Below are 23,194 nucleotides of genomic sequence, written 5' to 3'. Positions count from 1 at the left end.
TAGAACCATCTTCAAATTTAGACCTTTACACATTGGAGCTGGGTTGTTTGTGGTAACTTTTACACTCTTTCCAAGCCTCTCTTTCTCTAGCTATAAGTGAAATAAGAACCCCTCCATTGTATCGTGGTAGTGAACTAAAATGAGAATATAAAGTAAGCATTCCTATAAATGATGTATTATTTACTCTACCACTGACCCAAGTTTAAAAGGTACAGATTGCTCCACTCTTGTATTTGTACAGATATTTTCCATATTTTTATTTGTGTACATACTAAAAACATCTATAATTTTTACAGAATTTCAAAACTTAATATTTTCCATACTAATTCAATTATAGATTTAAGGATGTTTAAGGTACAAATTTACTCTAAGGAGGAACTTATTGTTCAAATACAGAGAACTGGATCTCTATGTCATGTCTACTAGGTTATTTCCAACTATAGATGCTGCAGCCTTCATCAGACAGTGAGCTCAAAATAAAATAGAGCATCAGTGTGTAAATCTAATATCAGCTACAGTGTGAAATAAATAGCCAAGTCATTTGGTTTGCTCAGTATAGGCACAAACTGCTAATGTGTTGATACTTTAGTCATTTGACAACTTAATGCCGCAGAACTCTTTTTTTTTTTTTTTAACCGCAGAACTCTTTAGAGAAAACTTTTGCTTCTAACTTAAGCTAAATGTTACCCAAATGGGTTTTAAATACTCTTATTTACACCCCCATGCAGAATATGGTAACAAGCTAATCTGGTATCTCCCAGAGAAGAGCAAAAGATATAGTAAATTGCTTCCCCAATTCTCAGTTTAAAAAAAAAAGGGAAAGAGAGATTAAATTTGAGGTGTAAAACTCAAGATCATCTGTGGCTGCAGATTCTCAATCACAGCCATTTGAAACGCATAACCATACCTTAAAACATTTAACACTAAATAATGTATCTACTTATAAAAGTATGATCTATAAAATTTTGGTGTTACTTATATGTTGAGTATTTTGTTATCAGAAAGTTATGAATTCCACTTATTATACTCTTAATGTTTGCTGGATATTTAATTTATTTTTCTTTAATTATACTCCAGATTAATTATGTAGATGAAATCTTTTGATTTTATAATGGGAAACAGTATGATGTTAGAAGTCTCTTAACCAAAATTCATTTTATAGCAAATTACCTAAATTATATCTTTTTAAAATTGTGGTGAAAAACACATGACATAAAATTTACCATCTTAACCATTTCTAAGTGAGCAGTTAAGTAGTGTTAAATATATTCACATTGTTCTGCAACCAATCTTCAGGAGTTTTTCATTTTATAAATGAAACCATGACTATTAAATACCAATTCCCCATTTCCTGCTTCCCCCAGCCCCTGGCAATAACCATTTTACTTTCTGTCCCTATGAATTTGGCTACTTTAGATGCCTCATACAAATAGAATCATGCAGTATTTGTTTTTCTGTCACTGGCTTATTTCACCTAGCATAACGTCCTCAAGGTTTGTCTATGTTGTAACATGTGTTAAATTTTCTTCCAAGACTGAATAACATTCCATTGTATGTATATGTGACATTTCACTTCTAATTTGAAATAAATGTTACCTAAATGAGCTTTAAATATTCTTATTTACACCCCCATGCGTCCATCAATGGGCACTTGGGTTGCTTCCACCTCTTGGCTATTGTGAATACTGCTGCTGTGAACATGGTTGTGCAAATGTTTCTACAAGATTCTGCTTTCAATTCTTTTGTATGTATACTCAGAAATAGAGTCACTATGTCATATTATAACTGTCTTTGAGAAACTGCCTTACTGTTTTCCATAGTGGCTGCACTGTTTTATATTCCCACCAACAGTGCCCAGGATTTTGTTTCATTTCTCCACATCCTGGCCATCACTTGCTCTTTACTTTTTTATTTTATTTTTGGTAGTATTTATCCTAATAAGTGGGAGGGGATATTTTATTATGGTTTTGATTTGCATTTCCCTTATGATTAGTGATATTAATCATTTTTTCATATGCTTGTTGGCCATTCTGTGTCTTCTTTGGAGAAATGTCTATTCATGTCCTTTGCCTGCTTTTTAATCTGCCATTTTGTCTTTTGGTTGTTGATTTTACAAATTCTTTATATATTCTGAACATTAACCCCATATTAGACATATGATTTGTAAATATTTCCTATTGGGTAGGTTGCCTTTTTATTCTGTTGATTGTGTCCTTTTTATATAGATGTACAGATGTTTTTGATGTAGTTAATTTTGCCTATTTTTACTTTTATTGCCTGTTCTTTCTGTGTCACATCCAGGAAATCATTGCTAAATCCAATGTCACAAAGCTTTTGGCCTACTATGTTTTCTTGGAAGAGTGTTATAGTTTTAGGTCTTGTGTTTAGGTCTTTGCTCTATTTTGAGTTAATTTTTGCATATGGTATAAGATAAGTGTCTGACTTCATTCTTTTCCATGTCTTAATTTACACTAGGTCTCACTTAACTGCCTCCATAGGTTCTGCAACTTTAAGCAAAATGATGGATAATGAAACCATTTTTACTTAGGCTAATTGATACAAACAAGAGTTAAGTTCCTATGGCATCTCATCAACATTATATTGAAACTATGTTATTGCAGGACTTGCTGTATATCCTTTTAAACAAAAAACTTAAACATAGTTTAAGCATCTCCAGTTAAAACCCAGATTGAATTCTCCTAATGTAGACTGGATTTAAGTGGGTGTTTTTGTTTTTACTGTACATTTATTAAAAGTAGCCTGGATAGATGATCTTAATAGGACTGTAAAAATCTGCGTGTTGCCTGACCTTGAAAGAGACTCCACATGTTAACAAGTGCAGCCCTTAAACTTGGCTTCACAGCGGACTCTCTCTTGGAGCTTTTTAAAATTCTTAAGAACTCGAGTACCCCTTTAAAGATCTGATTCAACAAATCTAGGATTGCACTCAGGCATCTGTTATTTGCAGATCTGAAGTTGATTCTGATAGGTAGCATTAAGAACCATGGTCCTAGGATATTTCTAGACTATTAGAAAAACAATTCTTATTCATGTTTTAAGTGACGCTGAGAGTTATGTAAAGTTCTGTCCTGTACACTAACATATTAGAGAGATTCTACATCTATTATTCTGCTAATAATCTGGGTAGCAATGTTAGCATAGAGTATGTTTCTTTCATAACTTCCTACTGACAGTGGTAACTTTAACTTTGATAGAAGCATAAACTCAAGAGAAAAATTAGTTAGACAGGAAGCAGAGCACATCTAACTTTGAAAACAGTCCATTAGCAGAGTCTTATTTTCCAGTTTTTGCTGAGTGCTGGCTGGGAAAAATGAAGAGAGCATGATTGAATGGGCATAGAGAATAATTAATAACATCACCTTGTGCTACTATTTTATTTAGTCAAAATCTCCTTCCCAGTGAAGACCACTTGAATTACACCTGATAGGGTGCTTGATTTGGTTCCTTAAGAACTATGGCTTACTTTCAGCAGGTTGAATATTTCCCGGTAAAGCAAGGATGTGATCAGAGCCCTGTAAAGCACGGGTAACTACCTCCCATTTTCTGTGGTAATTGACATATCAGGGTGCTCTGGAACCCCGTGCGTGCAAGGACCCTCCTCGCTTTTCACGACTGTTTCCATCAAAATAACAGGAGGCAGATTTATTCATTATTTATAATTTACTGAGTATGAAAAAAAATGTGTCTTGCTGTAGAGAACACAGCAGACACCACAGCTCCTACTGGAAGTGGGAAGAAAATGAAATGAAATCTGTAGGAGACCCTGTAGACAATTCCCAGGAATGGCAATTGCTATGAGATCAGGTGACATCGGGTTCCACGGACAGAACAGGTTCTGCTAAGATAGACACCCAGAGCCCTAATTTTTCAAAATGTTAGGGATTCTCCTCTGAGATCTCAGGAAATGTTAACAACTTTTCCCCTTTTTTTGCCTCTTACGTTCTCATAATCGCATTGAATCTGAAATCAAGCATCTGGCAACATTAATAGGGAAGGAAGTTAAACTATCTTTAACACTCAGTTTAGAAAGAACAGTCTATCAGAAAAAGAGGAAATTTTCTTTCTCAGCACTCAGTTGGCAGCCTGAAATGTTATTGTTTCTAATATTTTACCGTTCTGATGGCAGGCAGTACAAGATAACTAACTAAAGGACTGTCCCATTGTTTAGGGACTTTTACTGTGGAAGACAATTATAGTCAAAGACTTATATGAGAGGGATTTTATAATAGAGAATTAAGCTGCGTTCAGGCTATCATTTTTCCATCCACAGTACTTAGCACATAGTATGTGCCCAGCAAATATACGTTAATAAGTGAAGATAATGATGCTAGCTATGTTAGGTCTCAAATGAATCCTCCATTGATTCATTCCCAAGGGCCATGGGCTGAAGAAGTGGAATGATCAACGTGCTTAATTCTCCTTTTTGAGTCAGAAAGTGTGCTGACATCACACCTTAGAATTAGATGCTCCTACTACTCCCATAATGCTTTGAAAATAAGAAATGTACAGCATTCCCAGATACCTGTGTGCCTGCTGGTGATTAAATGTTTCCATTGATTCTCACTGTTGAAAGCTCCCTTATATTCCCCACTCTTCTTCAATATTTGGATCTTCTGTTCAGCATCCCTGTCAAGTTGTCACCTGTTCCAGGTGTGAAAACCTGCAATGATAGACGGCTCTTTGCTCGAGTAGGCATCCTCCTATCTCTGACAGCTCTATTAGAATTGCCTTTTTTCCCCAATGAGGCCACATCTGTCTCCCTAAAGTCCCCCTCCTCGGGGGTCTTACAGAGTCAGTTCTATCCTGTTACCCTCCCAGTCTCTAAAGACAGCTCTCATGCCTCTCCGAGTTTTTTGTTCCTGGGCTATTCATCCCCATTTTCGTTAGTGTTCCACATATGTCATGCATCCCAGTCAACTCAACTAGCATCTTCTGAGTGCTATGTGCTTCGCAACATGCTGAAGAGAGGATGTTTCTCTTTACTTAAGCGTGAGCATGTTTGGTCTTCTCCAAGGAGCATACGATGTGAATAGTCCCCCTCCCTTGGGATTGGAAAGTGGCAGGGAAGGTAATCTGCAGTGGGTGAATTTCTTAATCTTGCACAAGTATTTTTAGTACCAGAAGAGAAATGAAGAAATTTAAATTAAGTCTCTAATCCCAAAAGAAAGCATCATGAAATAAATTACACCCAACTAAGTTTAGCATTTAAGAAATAAAAATAGTAAGCTTCCTTTAGGATGTTCTGCCTAGTCCAAGGGGACATCTAAGCCCATTTTTTAAAGAATATTGGAAATAGCCCTGGCTGGTTTGGCTCAGTGGATACAGTGTCGGCCTGCGGACTGAAGGATCCCAGGTTCAATTCCGGTCAAGGGCATGTACCTTGGTTGCGGGCACATCCCCAGTAGAGGGTGTGTAGGAGGCAGCTGATTGATGTTTCTCTCTCATCTATGTTTCTAACTCTCTATCCCTCTCCCTTCCTCTCTGTAAAAAAATCAATAAAATATATATTTTAAAAAAAGAATATTGGAAATAGTGAGCCTGAATTGTGAAGGAAAAAAATCCTGTTTCCCAAACTTAAGCTCCTTTACATAAGGTTGAAATTACACTTTAAAATGTAAACTCCGCAAGTGAGTGCCCTTCCCGGGTGCAAAGAAAAATATACTTATTCACTAGTTAAGTAGGCAAGGATAATCTGTATTTACACAAAAGAAAAGAGACTCCCTTGAGGTAAACCTTGCACTAACAGCAATGTCAACTAGGCTAAAACAGTTTTAACTTCATCAGCAGACAAATGGAATCACGATGCACTTCTCATATGAATCAACATGAAATCACTTACATTAACTTAATACTAAATGGGAAATTAAAGAATTCAATCAGTTGCCAATATTTATTGTACTTCACAAGTTGTGTGGCATTTGTTTTAAATGCTACAAGAGATACATATGTAAAAGTGGGTCATTTGATGGCATTTTCATGGATTTTTAGGTTCAGCAGGTAGGAGGTTAGTAATTAAAATAACAGAAACCAGAGGCAATTGTTTCTAATAATAAGTGGCAAAAATGGCCCACAATAGTTACATGTGAATAACTGATTTGTGGGAATGCATACACTGGGGAAGAAATTCGGTGAATTTTTATTTAAATAATTTTGGTTTTTTTGAGCTATGGACTGGGGAACAGACACAGGGAGACAGCACGGGATCATGAGAAACACTCAGAGGGATGTCAGGGGGCCTAGCTCAGTCTTGTCTTGGTTACCAGCTGGGAGTGTGGATTGAAGGCAGGCACTTCACCAGTCCAGCCTCTGGGTGTTTCTTTGTAAATCGATGCAGTTAAGCTGGATGATCTCTAAGCTCCTTAGACCAATGTTGTTTTACTCCATTGCTGGTTTACTGCTCTATTTTAAATCATTATTTATGCTCTATTTTCATATGATCTCATTTCTTCTTTTTATGCTTTAGCCACGCGTTTATTTTTAAGTCAACAATTGAATAGGGTTTAGCTAAAAAAGCATAACAGTCCTAAGATTAGTGTCTTCATTCCTTTATACTATAGAAAATATCAATGGTCTAATAGGGAGAAATATAAGGAAATGGTTATGGTTCACTTATCCACAAAAGCTCTATTCCCATATGTAAAAAAAAAAAAAAAAAAGGATAAAAAGTCTTTACCTTCAAAAAGTTGACTTGTCTGTGATTGACTTTGGTCTCTCCTAATGGGTATGCAATGATTGTCCCCTTAGCCTTCTTTTCTATTGAGCTGGACTGAAATAAAATGTAATCCCAAGGATCCATCCATTCCCCCTTTGGGACCTCAGAATAAGTGGCTGAGAAGAGCAGGAGGAATGTGGCCTTAGGGGGCGGGGTGTGAGGAGGCAGCATATCTCCCAATCTGGCAGAGATTCAGGGCAGTCATAAACACATTTCTCCAAAGTGAGTTTCATAGAGCATTAGTCCCATGAGATGCGCCTTGAAATTGTCTCATGATCAAGTGTTTCTCGGATCAAGAAACTCTGACTGACTATTATACCTCTCTTGAAGTGTGCCAGTGCACATTAGCATGTCAAAGGCTCCCAGAACCTTTTGAATAGAACCATTTATGAATGAAAGGAAAACTTAGTCCCCTGTTTTCAAAACTTGATCACAGAAACTGTGTGTGTGTGTGTGTGTATTTTCTCAAAATACTTATTGACATTCCATAGAACTCAGGTTCTGCCAAAGTTCTTGGGGGGAATGCTGAAGAAATTCATCATCTTCATTTTCCCAGAAAGGATAGCAGTCATGGTAGTTAGGTGTTATTTCTTGGCCCTAAGAATACACATCCAACTCCCTAGCTGCATTTAAACTGTTTTAAAATACTGATGTTTTGGACTCCTCTCAAACCAATAAAATCAGGATCTTTGGGGTGGGACCCACACATTAGTATTTTTTTTTAAAAAAAAGCTCCCTGGGTGACTCTCATATATGTTTAGATTTGAGAACCACACCAGCTGAAGGAGCCACAGACCATTGTGAGCGCTGTGAAGGCCTTGCTAATGAGTACATTTCAACAATGTCTAGCCACCAAAGCAAAATGTACCATAAATATGCACCTTGATTAAACTCAATTTTAAATCACTTGGGGCCATGGGATAATATAATCTATGTAGAAAATAAGTACAATCAGACAGTTTCCATTTCCTCTATTTCTTCAACCTGTTAGGATAGATGCCATCAAATTCTGGATGCGGTCTCTCTCCCTGGCCTTTATTCAGGGTTGTGCTGCTTCAGAGAGATGAAGGGCCTTACCCTCATAGCTCTGAACAGAAGGAAGGTTTTCCCGAGAAGGCCCGCAATCCTTTGCTGATGTTTTCCAGGGTCTGTTTCCCAGCCCCCTGCCCTCACAGCTGTTCTCATGAGCGCAAGAAGGCACTTTTCTGGCCGCCACCAAAAACTAGAGTGGGGAGTACAGACTGAGCCTGGGGCTGTATTTGCCACTCAGCCTGCAGTAGCTGAATAATCCAGGAAGGAAGGAAAAGGAGATTTGTCTTCCCTTTAAATCTTGCTACCCGCATGCTTCCCAGAGGCCAAAAAATAGAACTGAAGTTGATGACAGTGGCATCCGCATGCAATTCAGAAAAGCAAAAATACACGTTAGCAAACATCCATTGGAATAATGCAACATAACAAAATAGTAGGAATTCAACCTTTACACATACCAAAAGAAATGGAGGAAGAGAAGTCAGCTTGTCAAACATTGTCCAGGTAGAAAATTGAAATTTGACAAAATGAAATGAGAAAATGGCAGTTGGCTATTTTCTCTTGGCTTTCAGTCTGCTAGTTTGTAGCATAATAGTATCTATTACTTCCAGCTTTTGGTATATCAAAAGAAAGCTAGAAAAATCCATCCATGGTTGGCAGACACAACTGAGTGACCCAGTCTTCAGTGGCAAATACTAATGAGGCTTTTGTTTTCGTTTCAGTACATATTAAATCAGTGTTTGCTTAGTTAGTAGGTGGAAAGAATGTGCTGGAATCCAGGCCCATCTCTTGCCATCAGAGAAAGAATCCAGGGGAAGATTCCACAAAAGTTTGCTTCAGGCTACGTTTTAGAAAATTGCTTTAGTGGTTTAATTTAAATTAGTTTAGACGGATCAATTAAAGTAATGATAAACACTTCTGAAGGACAATTCGAGCAATATGGAAACAGTTTTGTCTGGGATACAACAAAGCTAGTGAAATGTAAACCATATTTACTCAGATTAAGGAAAGTAAAACAGCTCTTGTCCCTCTGGTAGATTGTCCATTCACAATCTTACATTAACTTGCATTTCAAATTAACACTGAAGTTTTGGAGATTTTAAAGATAAACACATAAGGCCGTGGCCTCAAGAAAAAAAAAAAAATGCCCTTAATCAAGGATCACAACGTGTGAAGAGAAGTTTTTGAAATTTCTATTCTATGGAAGTTTCTTGATAGTCATCATCATTAATGTCAAGTATAGTTATGTGTCACCTTAATTATGGTGGTAATTTCTTTTGCTTGTTTGTTTCTTTGTTAATCCTCACCTGAGGATATTTTTTCCATTGATTTCTAGAGAGAGTGAAAGGGATGGAGGGAAGAAGAGAGAGAGGGAGAGTCAGAGCAAAGGAGAGGAAGAAGGAGAGAAAAGGAGAGGGAGAGGGAGAGGGAGAGAGAAACATTGATGTGTCTCTGAGAAATGCATCCTTAGGCTATTTCCTTTCTGTGCAAATATTATAGAGTACTAGAGGCCTAGTGCACAAAATTCGCGCATGGGGGGGGGGTCCCCTCAGCCTAACCTGCACCCTCTCCAATCCAGAACCCCTTGGGGATGTCCAATGCTGATTTAGGCCCGATCCCAGGCCTAAACTGGCAGTTGGACATCCCTCTCACAATACTGGACCACTGGCTCCTAATCACTCACCTGATTGCCTGCCTGGTCGCCCCTAACTGCGCACACCCTCCCTCCCACCTGCCAGCCTAATTGTCCCTAACTGCCCCCCCTGCTGGCCTGGTCGCCTCTAACTGCCCCCCACTGCCAGCCCAGTCACACCCAACTGTCCCCCCTGCCGGCATGATCACCCCTCATGGTACCCCTGCCAGCCTGGTCACCCCATGCAGCCTGCTGTTCAGTCGTTTAGTTGCCCCTCACTAACCCCCCTGCCGGCCTGGTTGCCCCACGCAGCCTGCTTGTTCAGTTGTTTGGTCATCCCTCACTAAACCCCCTGCCGTCCTGGTCACCCCATGCAGCCTGCTTGTTCAGTCGTTTGGTCATCCCTCACTAACCCTCCTGACAGCCTGGTCATAGGCAGCCATCTTGTGAGGGCGTGAGGGTTAATTTGCATAGTACTCTTTATTATATAGGACTAGTGACCTGGTGCATAAAATTCATGCATGGATGGGGGTGGGGGTTCCCTCAGCTTAGCCTGCACCCTCTCCAGTCGGGGACCCCTTGGGGATGTCTGACTGCCAGTTTAGGCCCGACCCCTAAACCAGCAGTCGGACATCCCTCTTGTAATCTGGGACTGCTGGCTCCTAACCACTCACCTGCCTGCCTGCCTGACCACCCCTAACTGCCTCTGCCTGCCTGCCTGATTGCCCCTAACCCCTCTGCCTGCCTGCCTGATCGCCCCTAACTGCCCTCCCCTGCTGGCCTGATCTTGCCCCCAACTGCCTCTGCCTTCCTGATCATCCCCAATTGCCCTCCCCTGCCTGCCTGATTGCCCCTAACTGCCCTCCCCTGCTGGCCTGATCTCACCCCCAACTGCCCTCCCCTGCTGGCCTGATCTTGCCCCTAAATGCTCCCCACTGCCAGCTTGATCACCCCTAACTGCCTCTGCCTGCCTGATTGCCCCTAACTGCCCTCTCCTACCAGCCTGATCTCACCCCCAACTGCCCTCCCCTGCCGGCCTGATCTCGCCTCCCAACTGTCCTCCACTGCCGGCCAATTTGGTTCTGATTGGTCAGTTTCTATGCCAGTCAGCATCAAAAGCTCTGCCTCCTAGGCAGCCATTGGCTCCTCACAGTTCACCCAGATTTGGTTCTGATTGGTCAGCTTCTATGCCAGTCAGCATCTCCAGGCCTATCTCCAGGCCTGATCAGAGAGGTGGGGCTGATCAGCAGCCCCTGTGGAAGCCCAGAGAGAAACAGAAGCATGGCTGCTGGTGAAGCCTGGAGAGAAAGAGAGAGGCAAGGGCTGATCAACGTCTGCCACGGAAGCTGCAAATTGAAATCCTGCCTCTCTCTTTGGGCCTCTTTCCAGGCCTGATCCTCAGCCCCCTCGGTAGTAAGTGCTGGGCCGCCATGGCAACCCAGCACTGACTGCAGGACTGACTTCTGGTGTTCGGTCGAGCCTTCGGTCGGTCGTTACGGACCCTGGGTTTTTATATATTAGGATACTTACACAGCCTAGATGGTATATGCCATTGGTATGTGGCACATTACTGTAGTTTTTATGTATAAACACTGTTTGAGTTACAGATGGGTTGTCACTAACATCTGATTAGCAAAACTGCAGAAGGTAAAGGAAAAATGATTGTAATTTATTTCCTTTCAATTAGAAATCTCTTTTCTTTCATCCTCCATTATCTTTTTTATTTCTGACTCACAATTTCTTCATTTAAAAAAATATTTTTTTCATTGACTTCAGAGAAGAAGGGAGAGGGGATAGAAATATCAATGATGAGAATCATTGATCAACTGCTTCCTGCACACCTGCTACTAGGGATTGAGCCAGCAACCTGGAATGTGCCCTGAATGGGAATCAAACCATGACCTATTGGTTCATAGGTAGACTTGTTCATGGCTCAACCACTGAGCCACACCAGTCAAGCTCAACTTCTTTGTTTGTAATGCCAGAGAATAAAGTTTGAACTGTTGCAATAGATTTTCCTTTAAAAAGTTAAAATATGCATCAGAACTTATTCAGGTAAGTCATTGGTCAAGAAGAGGTTAGGAAATCACCTTATAAGAAGGCAAAAGCTGTAAGTCCACAGGTGTGCACTTGTGTGTGCGTGCGCACATACACACACACAATTTCTCCAGAAAAGGTTGCTGTACCTAGTGGTGTCCCTTCAATTGCTGAAATGTGAATATGCCCTAACACTTAGGGGAAAAGTCAAAAAGTAGAGTTTCACCACTGGATCTGTTATCAGTGGGGAGTCCTCCATGCCCCCACCTGTTACTGGTGGCAGTGAGCTTCTTGAGGTGCTGCTGGAATAATAATGTCTGGAGGCCCACACAGGGGGATAAGGCATTGTGGAAAGTTTTATTTCTGTGGAATTAAATCCCTGAGTTTCCAAGGTCCCATCTACCTCCATTCCACCAAGGAAAAAGTCCCATTTTGTCTCCAGCAGAGCTAGGTTTGAAACCACTCCCCTGAGTCTCTGTTCCGTATTTGCACAGTTTAGTCCAGGATCTGGCTAGCTTAGCTTGTGTTCCCAACTCCACTGAATGTGGGTCCACACGGCTATGGGCCATGTGGCTTCTAGGGCCACATGTCTATTGTGGAGGGCAAGTGCAAGGAAGTAGGAGGGAAGCAAAAGGAATAAGAGAGAGAGAATTCCTTCGTCTTGGGATTATGTATTGCCAGATTTTCACAGGCTTGCAGTGGCTCCACCCCTCTGGCCAATTATCTTTTTTTCCAGGTTAGACTGTCATACAAGTACCTTCTCTATGTCCCGCAGACTTTATTGTGCATGCATCTATCTTCCCCTTTGTTGCACCTTTTCCCCCAGTGACCTGTAAAGTTGCAGCTTTCTGGTGAAGCTGCCCAGATGACCATGCTTATAGTGTCTGGCCTCCCGTTTGCCTTCTTCCTATTATTAATATTAACAGCTAGCTAATTACAGTGGTAACAGATCCAGCAAACAGTTACTCCCTTCCTGCACTCAGCCAATTTAAAGAGATGGTTTATGTTGCAGAAAGATGCTCTAGAGAATGTTAATTGGGAGGTCTAGCAAAATAGGAGTTTTTGAAACCATGAATAAAATTAAGAAGATGACTGTTAAATATAAGTTACATTTTCTCTAACATCAGGTGCTATAAACTGTCAGTCTAGATTTTCTCAGCAGGTGATTATATTGCTCACAGTCAGTTGTCAGAACCTTCCTGCTCCTCAGTGTGAAATTAGTAATAGGAAAATGAAATCAATGGGCTGGAATCTAGTTAGAGACAGAAAGAATAGTTCAAGATAAATATAGCTACTAAGCCTGACAAGCTATGATTCAAACCTCAAATTTTGACCCTTGCTTTTTTTAGTTTAGACTTACTGATTTGGTAAGACATTTTCCTAACAATTGCTCTTGAGTCAGATCTCTCAGTGTACTGCAAGTGGATATGTTTTCCTTAATCTCCCCTAAATTTCACATCATTGATTTTGGCCACCAACTAAGCTTTTTACCACATTAAGGTATTTCTGCACGTTGGTTTTTGCTATCCAACGCAGGAATTTTCCTCTCTATTTTAATTCCAGCCATTAAGTTACAAATCCATGATGCCTTTAACCATTGTCAATTGACATGTTGAGCAGCGTGGAATTAATGAGAGAGCCTTGTGGAGCTCCACCAGAGATGTCCTTCAAGGTTGACAACTGCCCTTAAGTCCACACTTTGGGTTTCATTGTCCAACCAGCTGTGACTCTTCCTCACTCTGCTGTCATCTAGCTCACTTCCCCCCAACCCCCCCCCCCACCTCCTACTTATCACGTGGTATTTTGGGAGAATTTGGCAGATATATTGCTAAAATCCTACAGTAAATTGCGTTGCTACTTCTCTGTAAGACTTTTATAGAGGGAAATAGTAGTTACTTTATTGGGTTCAGAAACCCAGACAGCACTTCAGTGATCACCTCTATGTTTTTAAGTGTTAACATTTCAGATTTGTAATAATCCATTAAATGAACAAAGTGTGATAAATCCCTTCACTGGAACACTTACAGCAATAAAAAGAAGCTATTGATAAACACAACAAAGCGGATGAATCTCAAAATTATTATGTTAAGTGAAAAGAGGCAGTCACAAGCAGTCTATAGACTTTATGATTCAGTTTAGATTGTATTTGAAGGAAAAAGCAAAAACTCTGGGGATAGAAATTGGAGCACTGATTCTCAGTAGCTGGGGGTGAGGAGAGTGAATGCATTAAAAAGGAAAACAACCACACTTTTGGATAATGGTGGTGATTATATGACCCTATGAGTTTGTCAAAATTCAATAAACTATATACCTAAAAAGACTAACTGTTACCCTATGTAAATTCAAACTCAATAAATCTGATTTTAAAAATGTCTAATTATAACAAATTTGTTAAGGGATTAATTAAATGTAATTTAAAAAACTAGAGTTTCTCAAATCTGTCCCTTTTCCCCCGCTTTGATTAAAAAGGCATGTTTCTTTGTTCCATCTCACTGCATCCTTTCTCATCTCCCATAATTTTTCAAAGATTACCTAACAAGCTAGTGTCTCAGAAACACATTCCTGTGTTTTCTTTATCCTGAAATAGGAGTGTTCTATATTTAAAAATTCTCAACTCTATTTGACAGTTTGAAAAGAGCAGGGCATCTTAATTACCATTTAGTCTTTTATATGCAAACATAGCACTATCTCCCACAAGCCTCAGGCCTATCCCTTCATTATTTCTCTTGCTCATTCTTGAACTTCAAGGTCTACCAGCATCAGAGACTACTAAATGGAACCAAGGAAATTTTAGCCTTTGTTAACTCAAGGATTCCATACATTGAAGTCCCCACTCATTCTCTCCTAGGCTGCTGCCCCCTGGAGGTGACTATTACCCAAATGCTAGCTGCAGAGTATAGGCTAATGACAGTAGTGCCCCACCTCAGCCTTGTTTGTTTTATTATTTTTGCTTTTGGTTGTGGGTTTTTTTTCACTTTGTTTTAGCACTCTATATTTTTTAATATTAGACTATAATTATGATAACAAATTTATAGTAAGAGCCCAAACCACACATTTTTAGAGATACATAGCATCCTTTTTGCCACTTACATTAAACTTTTGTAGACTTCGATGATCACTTTTGCTCTAAGTGATCATCATTCTTCCTCACTTTGATGACTGAGATCTTACTCTCATGGGTCTATTTTCTTCCCATTGTCTTCTCTCTGCTCTATTTCACATTTTTGGATGGAATGTTACTCCTTTCTCCTCAGGAGTCTATTAAAGTCTTCTCATCACTTTGGCAGGAACACCTCTTTTTCAATATCTTAATCAAGGGAATCAGGAAACTAATTTCCTTTTTTCAGTAACATCCAAAGATTTTGAAGGGTGAGTAGACTTTGATTGGCTAAAAAGAAGAAAGAGGGCAAACAAAGGTACACAACAGAATGACCATCATAGGTTTGGGGATGGAGAGGACATATGCCTGAGATAAGCCTTTTTAAAATAAAGTAATAGAACACACTATTACAAAGGATAAGGGAAGGAGACCTAGGAAATGCAAATGTGTTAAGAAATCCATATAACATTTGTATCCTCTGCCATTCTTCAGCAAAAATTTTTTAAATGTGACATGAAGATGATACATTGCTAGTTGTCTCTTTCACTTGTCTCATGAGGATCAACTTTTAGATGAATTTGAATTTAGAACTTCTAGATTTTGACTACCTACTTCAAACCATCATGGCTACTATTTAACCAGGTAATATTTGCTATCTAACTTAGGAAATGTTCTCTGATGTTAATCTTATGAAAATACATGCAAATTCCAAGTATAACCTAATATTAAGTCTGTGGTTAAAAACTAATAATTTCGAAAGAAAAAAAGCAATTTCCAGTATCAAGGATTTTTAAGATTTGACTGTAGTGTATTACATTACAGATGACCTTAGTTTATTTTCTGTCTAGGACTGAAAGTCAGCATTACCAGTTCTGTTTTTCTTCTATTTTTCTGTATGTTCTACATTATTTCTTTTCTCCTTTTTGTATGTCACTAAGAGTGAGATATACACTTGTTTTTCTGGAGTGGTTGGGGCCAAGAGACTTTCATGATATTCCCAGAAGTTTTTGTTGTTGTTGTTTTTAATCATCCTGTGATTTTACATTTTTTTCTGTGCTATTCTAAAACAGTGTTAGATTAATTATTTAGATTCATAAACCTCACTGAAAGCTGTTAGAATAGAGGTTATGCTTTGCATTTAGTATCACCTAGGGAGGGGGTGGGCAGGTGCATGCTTTTTCAATGTGAAGGTATTGTTAAATTAAGGAAACCAACAAAATTTACATGATGTTTTTCATGTGGAAAGATAATAGTTCAATTAATTACTTTTCTTATGTTGAATATTCCACAATCAATTTTTGACTTCTCTGTTGAGCTCAGTGTTCTTTCAACTTCCATAACCTTCTGTTCATGCCCTGCATTTTAGGAAGAGCACCATAAGCATTAATAATAATGAATTGAAGCTTAGAGTTGGTAAGAACCATGCAGATGTTCTAGTTAGACCATTGTCATCTTACAAGGCTAAGTAACTTCCCCCAAATCACAAACTGCCTAAGGTCAGAACCAATGTGAAGACTTGGGACACCTGCTTCTCAGTGCAGGGCAGAGATGACAATGCAACCTGCTAATGAGCAGGTACATATTTCAGAAGCAGGAAAGGCCATCAGCCAAGAAGGATACCAGCTTAAGAATCTTTCATTATGGTGACAACTCTTCTGGACATGGAGAATTAAAGCATTTATATATACCTATCCATTTTGTACTTGATTTTTAAAAACCCTGTCTTATACAGGAAATTGAGCTCAAAGAATTAACATCTTCTGGGCCTACAAGTCTGCTCACAGAACCAAGTTAGAGAAACTAAGCTAAAACTGCCAACATAATGTGATTTGGCAAAGAAAAGGACTAAAACACACCCTTAACCGAGAAGAACATAAGTAGAGGCAATACAGAATATTAGATTTCTCAGGCAAATTATTACTTCTCTGGCATTAATTTATTCATCTATAAAACAGAGATAATAATACCTACTTAGTGTTGATGCCAGGATTATGTGAGATGATACAGGATAAAGTACTCAGAATAGGGCCTGCCGTATGGTCAGAACTCAAATATTGGCTAGTAACTTCAGTGTTTAACCTAGTAAAATTAATTCTGCATATTCAGTTATAGATGAAGAAGGTAGTCACAACCAAAGAGGACATGGCAATATAGAGCAAAATGACACTCATCTAATGATGGAAGGATCCCTGAAACAGGAATAAAGCATGAGAAAAGAGGTAGTTTGTTCCAGGGCCAAGCATCTAGATATTGATGGATGGCTTCCCTCAGTTCTTTGTATGGGTGCAGCCATGCTTAATTCCTCCACTGCTCCCATCAATTCCACTTGTTGTCCAGACTCCCTGATAGTTCCTAAAGCATATGGATTCTTCTCATTGTAGAAATGGAGAGGAAGTCAGTTTTCCTACTCAGTAGTGCAAGACACTGCAGCAAAGATATGCATATGCTTGAATTATGATGATGTCTTATATTACAAATTTGGTGCACATAGTTGTCCAAGCACTGACCATTCTGGTTTCTTATTAATTGGAGACTGAGGTTGTTTTCCTTTATTGAGTGTGTTAATTATGTCCTAGACATAAGGCAAGCTTTGCAAAATATTCAGATGAAGGATGCTAGCAACCTGTGCAGTATAATGAGGGACATACAGAAAATCTTACCCTCACCATTAAAACTCCAAAGCCACTATTCTGTGTCCTTTAAATGGATTAATATAAACACAATTCCATGTGATATTATTGTCACCACTGAGGTGATATGGGTGGGCTGCATTAGACCCTAAGTCTCTCATTTTCATTGTTTTATATTTTTGTTCCTAAAGATTACATACCCTAAGAGAGGCAACTAGCTAACATGTTATGAAGGATAGTTACAAACTTCTAAAGTTATAACAGTTAAAAACTTCTAAAGTTTTAACAACCTAGGGCTTGTAAGAAGTTGATAGTTTGGTTTTTTTAATATACAATATATACCATGTTGTATACATAGTATAACCTGCATAATATATGTCAAGCATATTTTTCAATATTATTTCAAGTATGAATAATGGAGAGCAACCTGGCAGTGTTACTTCAGAGACAGTGGACCAAGTGGACAATCTGGATGGCTTCTATTCACAAGAAGAGTGAATCTGCACTTACTTGTTCAACTAGAAATACCTGTCATGGTTGTAAGGGCTACCTATACTGAGGTTGCAATGGCACCCTACATTTGCTTATTAGCTATGATTATTATTTAATTAGTTAGCTGCTAAAACCCAAATACAGAGTGGTTATACATAAGATGGAATTTTATTTTTCTCTCACTAAAGAGATTAGAGGGGAGGAGGTCCCTTCTATGCTGTTCCATCTCCATCACCAAGGTGACTATCCTCATCTGCATATCTGCATAACTATTTCGAGAGGACACAAAGGGCACTCAGTTTCCTTTTAAGTAGGTGGGAGTCTCATACAGCCCCTCATATTTTATTGTGGGAGGGTTAGTCCCTTGTTCAAATCTAGCTGCAAGGGAAGCTTGGAAATATAGTCTGGATGGCCACCTACCCAGATAAAACTCTATTACTATGAAGAAGAAAAGAATGAAGTCAGAGAAACAGCCATCAAGCATACTCCACCAATTTTGATTTCTTCTTATATGATCTACTAGAGGCCCGGTGCACGAAATTTGTGCACGGGGCGGGGGGTGGGGGGAGGAGGGAGGAGTGTCCCTCAGCCCAGCCTGCACCCTCTCCAATCTGGGACCCCTCAAGGGATGTCTGACTGCCCGTTTCGGCCCCATCCTGGTAGGATCAGGCCTAAACGGGCAGTTGGACATCCCTGTCACAATCCAGGACTGCTGGCTCCCAACTGCTCACCTGCCTGCCTTCCTGATTGTCCCCAACTGCCCTCCCCTGCAGGCCTGGGTCCCCCCCAACTGCCCTTCCCTGCAAGCCCGGTTACCTCCAACTTCCCTCCTCTGCCAGCCTGGTCCCTCCCAACTGCCCTCCCCTGCTGGCCTGATCGCCCACAACTGCCCTCCCTTGTAGGCCTGGTCCCTCCCAGCTGCCCTCCCCTGCTGGCCATCTTGTGGCAGCCATCTTGTGTCCACATGGGGGCAGCCATCTTTGACCACATGGGGGCAGCCATCTTATGTGTTGGAGTCACAGTCAATTTGCATATTACTCTTTTATTAGATAGGATGCCCAATCAAGCATGGATATCATTCTTTAAAATGAGATGATTCCCACACATAGAAAGTTGTATTTTCTGACTTTCTTGATGAGATAGTCAGAGTCAAGTCATGTGTTAAATACTCAGACTTGCTAATAATTCATGCATGTCAACTCTATTAATGACAAACCTTCTTCCAAATACATTCCAAATTTCTTATGGTCAAAAGGAATACAATGACTTGTGTTCTATCTTCCACAATCCTTGGCACCACTTAGGAATATAAAAAATGTCTGTTGAATTGAATGTTTTGGATCAAATGGGGGATTTATTGTCCTATTTCATACTGTATCTTGCTCATCTCTTTCTCCTATCACTTCTTGTTTCCAGTTTGATCACTCATGGCTTTGGGACTCCAGCAATATGTGCAGCCCTAAGCACTTTCCAAACAGTCCTCAGTGAAATGCTGAACTACTTGGAAAAACACACTACCCACAAAAACGGCGGAGCGGCGGATTCTGGCCAAGGACATGCCAACTCGGAGAAACCCCCGCTGCGGAAAACCTCAGAGGCTGCTGTGAAAGAGGGCAAAACAGAAAAGACAGACTAGCTACATCAAACAACCTACTTCCAGAGTCTTGCTGCTGATATTTTTTCTAATATATAATATATCATGGAGGGTGATTACACTTCAGTGGATCAAATGTGGACTCTCCCCTGAACCTCCATAAAAAACAAAAATGGAAATGAAAAATGAAACAAAAAAGGACAAAACCACAAAAAAAGTGAAAAAAAGGAAAACAGCAGTGTAACCATGTGATGAAATTGTCACTTTTAAAATTTCATGTTATGATAAACTCCTTTCGTGCACGTAATTTATTGTTCTGAATGATAGACATCACAGTGTTAAGCACTCCTGGACTTTGGAGAGGCAGCACATGCTTTTCACATCTGACTGATGCACTTTCTTACCCTGCTCTGTAGGGAGGGATCAGAAAGCGTGACCAAACTGGACTCCACCAGTGCTGACAGCTCCAGTCTTGACATAACTCCCTGTAACAAGAGTGCCTCTTTCCAATAAGTAGACCAATCTGGCAATTAATCCATCAATAAATACTTTGGGAACTGAAAAGGGCAGTCACGAATCTTTGTCCTGTGAATTGACAGAAATTCTAAAATTTTGGTCACCCCCAGCCCACTTAACTACCAGTGCCTTGGTGGTATTTAAAAATTCCAGAAAACGCTGTCCCCCCTAGTGTGACTATTCCCTCCTCACCCTAGGTCCTTCTTTATTTTGCCCAATAGCTAAGAAGAGAGTCAACATAATATTGAAGAAATAAGAAATGTGAACTCCTCTATCCATTCTCCTCACACGCCCAACCTAACCGTTCAAGGAAACAGACTGCACTTAATGGGTCAGGGCAGGATGGATACAGTAGCTTTGCCATTCTTGGGCTCCGGATGGAAAGCAGCAGAATTGTGATGCCTAGAAAAGCTTTGGAATAGGATCAGCGATCTCTCCAGGAAGCCCTGCCCCTCAAAGACAGTAGAGGACCCCAGGGGGCCCCTGGAGGTCCATTGAAGTACTGGTGGCCAATGATTGTATGATTAGAATGAGGGCCCTCCTTTTCCTACCTTTGTGCTTCTTCTACCTGCTTGATAGCTGTGTCCTAACCCTTTAGAAGCACAGAAGCATTCAGGTCTGTGTTCAATAAAAACAAAAACAGAATGATCAGAGGTGACTTTTGCTTTTAAGATGCTTTCTTTTCTTATAGCTTGTTCCTACAGTTCATTGTCCTTTAGTTAAGACACTGAAGACAGGAGGTTCCAGGCTGCAAAGGCCAGAAACTAACTGAATGAAAGTTAGGACCATTTAAACCTGAAAGTGTCAAGAAACCTGACTGGTACCACATTGTCTAACCTTTCTACTGTTAACATTTTCCAACTTCTAAGCAAATAAATATATAGGTCATCATCTATGAAAAAAAAATAGTTTAATAATGTGTGGACACACCTGACACCAAGTGTAGCATGAAGATATTATCCTCTTGTTAACATATTTAAATTACTTTCACTAAGTGTCTGCCATAATATAACCCATGGGAAGTATTTTTAATTGGAAGGAAATTAATTGCTCAAGATTTTTTATGTAGAGATCAAAAAATATTTTTACCTAATAATAATTCTTAAAATTATTTGACCTTTATCTTCAGTCATGTACAGAAAAGGGGAACCATAACCAATAAAAATCTAAATTATTCAGACTAAATTCAATTAACAGGAGACACTACTAAGGAATTCTATAATAAAGGGGTTTTATAGTTATGTAGAAAAGCTTAAAATAAAAAAATGAACTGTGGGTTCATGTTTATCTAGATCCATTTTTAAAATTTTACCATTATTCAAGGCTTTAAAATTTTTTAAATAAAATAGAATAAAGCTAAGATTCTGCTGCGGTTCCAAATTTCATCACAAAATAAATTATTCCATTTTACATGAAATTTTCCATATTGTAATATATACACAAAAATGATGAATATTTCAGTTTCATAAGTAGTAGGAGGCTATATACAGGTAATGTGGACCACTAATATTTCCTTAATAAAATTTCCACATTAATTTTCTTTTATTCCTTTTATTATTAGCAATACATATGTATTTAATATGGCATTTTGATATGCTTATCTGCTAGGTACTTAATGTAGTTATATACCATGTAAAATGTTCACCAATAATCAGATGAAAAGTTAGATCTGGATTATAGTACCAGCTTATTTCTCCACCCATAGTTGTTACTAGCTGGGGTTCTTAACATCTCAATGGGGTGTTTTTTTTTAACCTTGGAAACAAAAGTATAACTATAAATAATTACAGTGCATATTATTTACCAGGATTTTGGGTGTCTTCAGAGCCTTAAATGGACAGCACCCATCATTTAACTTAACCAGCCATTGGGACATAAATGAATTGGTGGACTGGTCATATTTAGAGTCATTATTTATTATCATATCCTAATAGACATTGTTAACATACCAATTTTTGCCTTGTATATAATAGGTACTTAACACTTTTTAAATAAATGAATAAATGAATGTGTGTGTGTTCTTTGTCCAAAATGGGCCAAAGGACATTTTACTTTTGATTCTTTTTAATACTCAGTGCTTCAATCTGGCTTGCTTCTTCCATGGTAATTTATAGATAATTCTTTTTTTATTTGAATAAGGAAATATTTCCATTATCTCATATTAGTGGCAAGTAGATATAGTTAATATAGAACAATGAAGAAAATTAGATACATATCAGAATTTCAGCAAAAGTGAAGTTATAATCATTATTGGTATCATAGTTTATAGTAATGGTAAGTAGTTCATAGAAATCTACCTTATTTTTAGTGTTATAATAGGTAATAAAACAATTAAAAAGCTTTTCAGATTAACTAATACTTGCCCAGAAAACTGTGCAAACCTCTCATAATTTCACAAAATTAATGTATAATTTTCATATTTAAACTTGTGAAAAATTAGGTCAAATTCCTATGAAAAGAAATTTTTGTGTTAAAGCTGTTTCAATAATGAATTTCAGGGCCACCTCTAAGGCTGTTTTATCAGCATTACCTTTTGACTTAAGGTTGGTGGTTCTAGAAAAATCATTCAAAACTCTGTGTCACTCTACTCTTCTCTAGAAAGACCAGAGCACTGGAAAGATGCCTCATCTATTCTCCTGCTCACTTTTTTTGAGATGGTATGAAAATAGAAATAATTCTTTTCTGGCTTTAAGTTCTTTTATTTCTTCCCCCCACCCCACCCCCCCCCTTTTTTTGAGGGTATGTTCTCTTCAATGTCCAGGACATAACATGACCCTGTAGCACTTATGAGCATCCTGACCCTAGTGTGACAGTGATAAGAATTTGACCTTTTGTTACCTGGTGCTTTTAAGGTAAATGTGTCAATAAATTATTCTTGTTAATAATGAGTAAAACAATATAATTTCATTTCCCTGTATTTTTTTTCCTTTTCTGCTTCTTTGGAGGCATTTTAGACCAGTACAATTTTTAACATGTGTCAGAATGCTCTACACAATGAGCATGCCATCTCCTCACAAAAGCCAAGTCAACATAGGACGGGTGCCATGGTCTAGTCACTAAGAACATAGACTCTGAAACCAAATTACCTGGGTTCAAATCATGGCTCTTTCACTTCCTACTGTGTGACTGTGGGCAAGTTGTTGAACCTCTCTGTGCTTCCATTTCTCCTTCTGTAAAATGAAAGTAATAATAGGTACCTGCTCACAAAATTACTATCAGAATCAAAAAGTTAATGTATCTAAACTGCTAAGAGCAGAACTAGTGCCATGTGTTAGTTATTATCTTTAATACTTGGACAAAATACACTTTTTATCTAGATATCAATTTCTCCTCAGTTTATTGAATCCTTTCTGTATGACAGGCTCTGTCCTAGAGACTGAAGATACAGAGTGGAATAGAACATTTTTCTTGCAAGTTTCTCACAGTCTCC

At 39.0% G+C, this 23,194-nt stretch overlaps 1 protein-coding gene across 2 annotated transcripts in view; it reads left to right on the top strand.

Annotated features, from left to right (window-relative positions):
* The window catches only part of TFAP2D (transcription factor AP-2 delta), a gene marked incomplete at its 5' end in the record, with an annotated part of 60,078 nt that extends 37,225 nt beyond the window's left edge, over positions 1 to 22,853 (top strand). For both annotated transcript variants that reach the window (XM_080667078.1, XM_080667077.1), the window contains one exon: positions 19,071 to 22,853. In XM_080667078.1, coding sequence (XP_080523204.1) covers positions 19,071 to 19,290 — 220 coding nt within the window. In that variant the 3' untranslated portion in view covers positions 19,291 to 22,853. The remainder of the gene's footprint in view (positions 1 to 19,070) is intronic.
* Between the last annotated feature and the right edge of the window lie 341 nt (positions 22,854 to 23,194).

Source organism: Plecotus auritus (genome assembly GCF_963455305.1).
Source record: "Plecotus auritus genome assembly, chromosome: 4".
Taxonomy (NCBI): Eukaryota; Metazoa; Chordata; class Mammalia; order Chiroptera; family Vespertilionidae; genus Plecotus; species Plecotus auritus.
The sequence above is the reverse complement of the archived record's forward strand: the minus strand, read 5'-3'. Positions and strand labels throughout refer to the sequence as shown.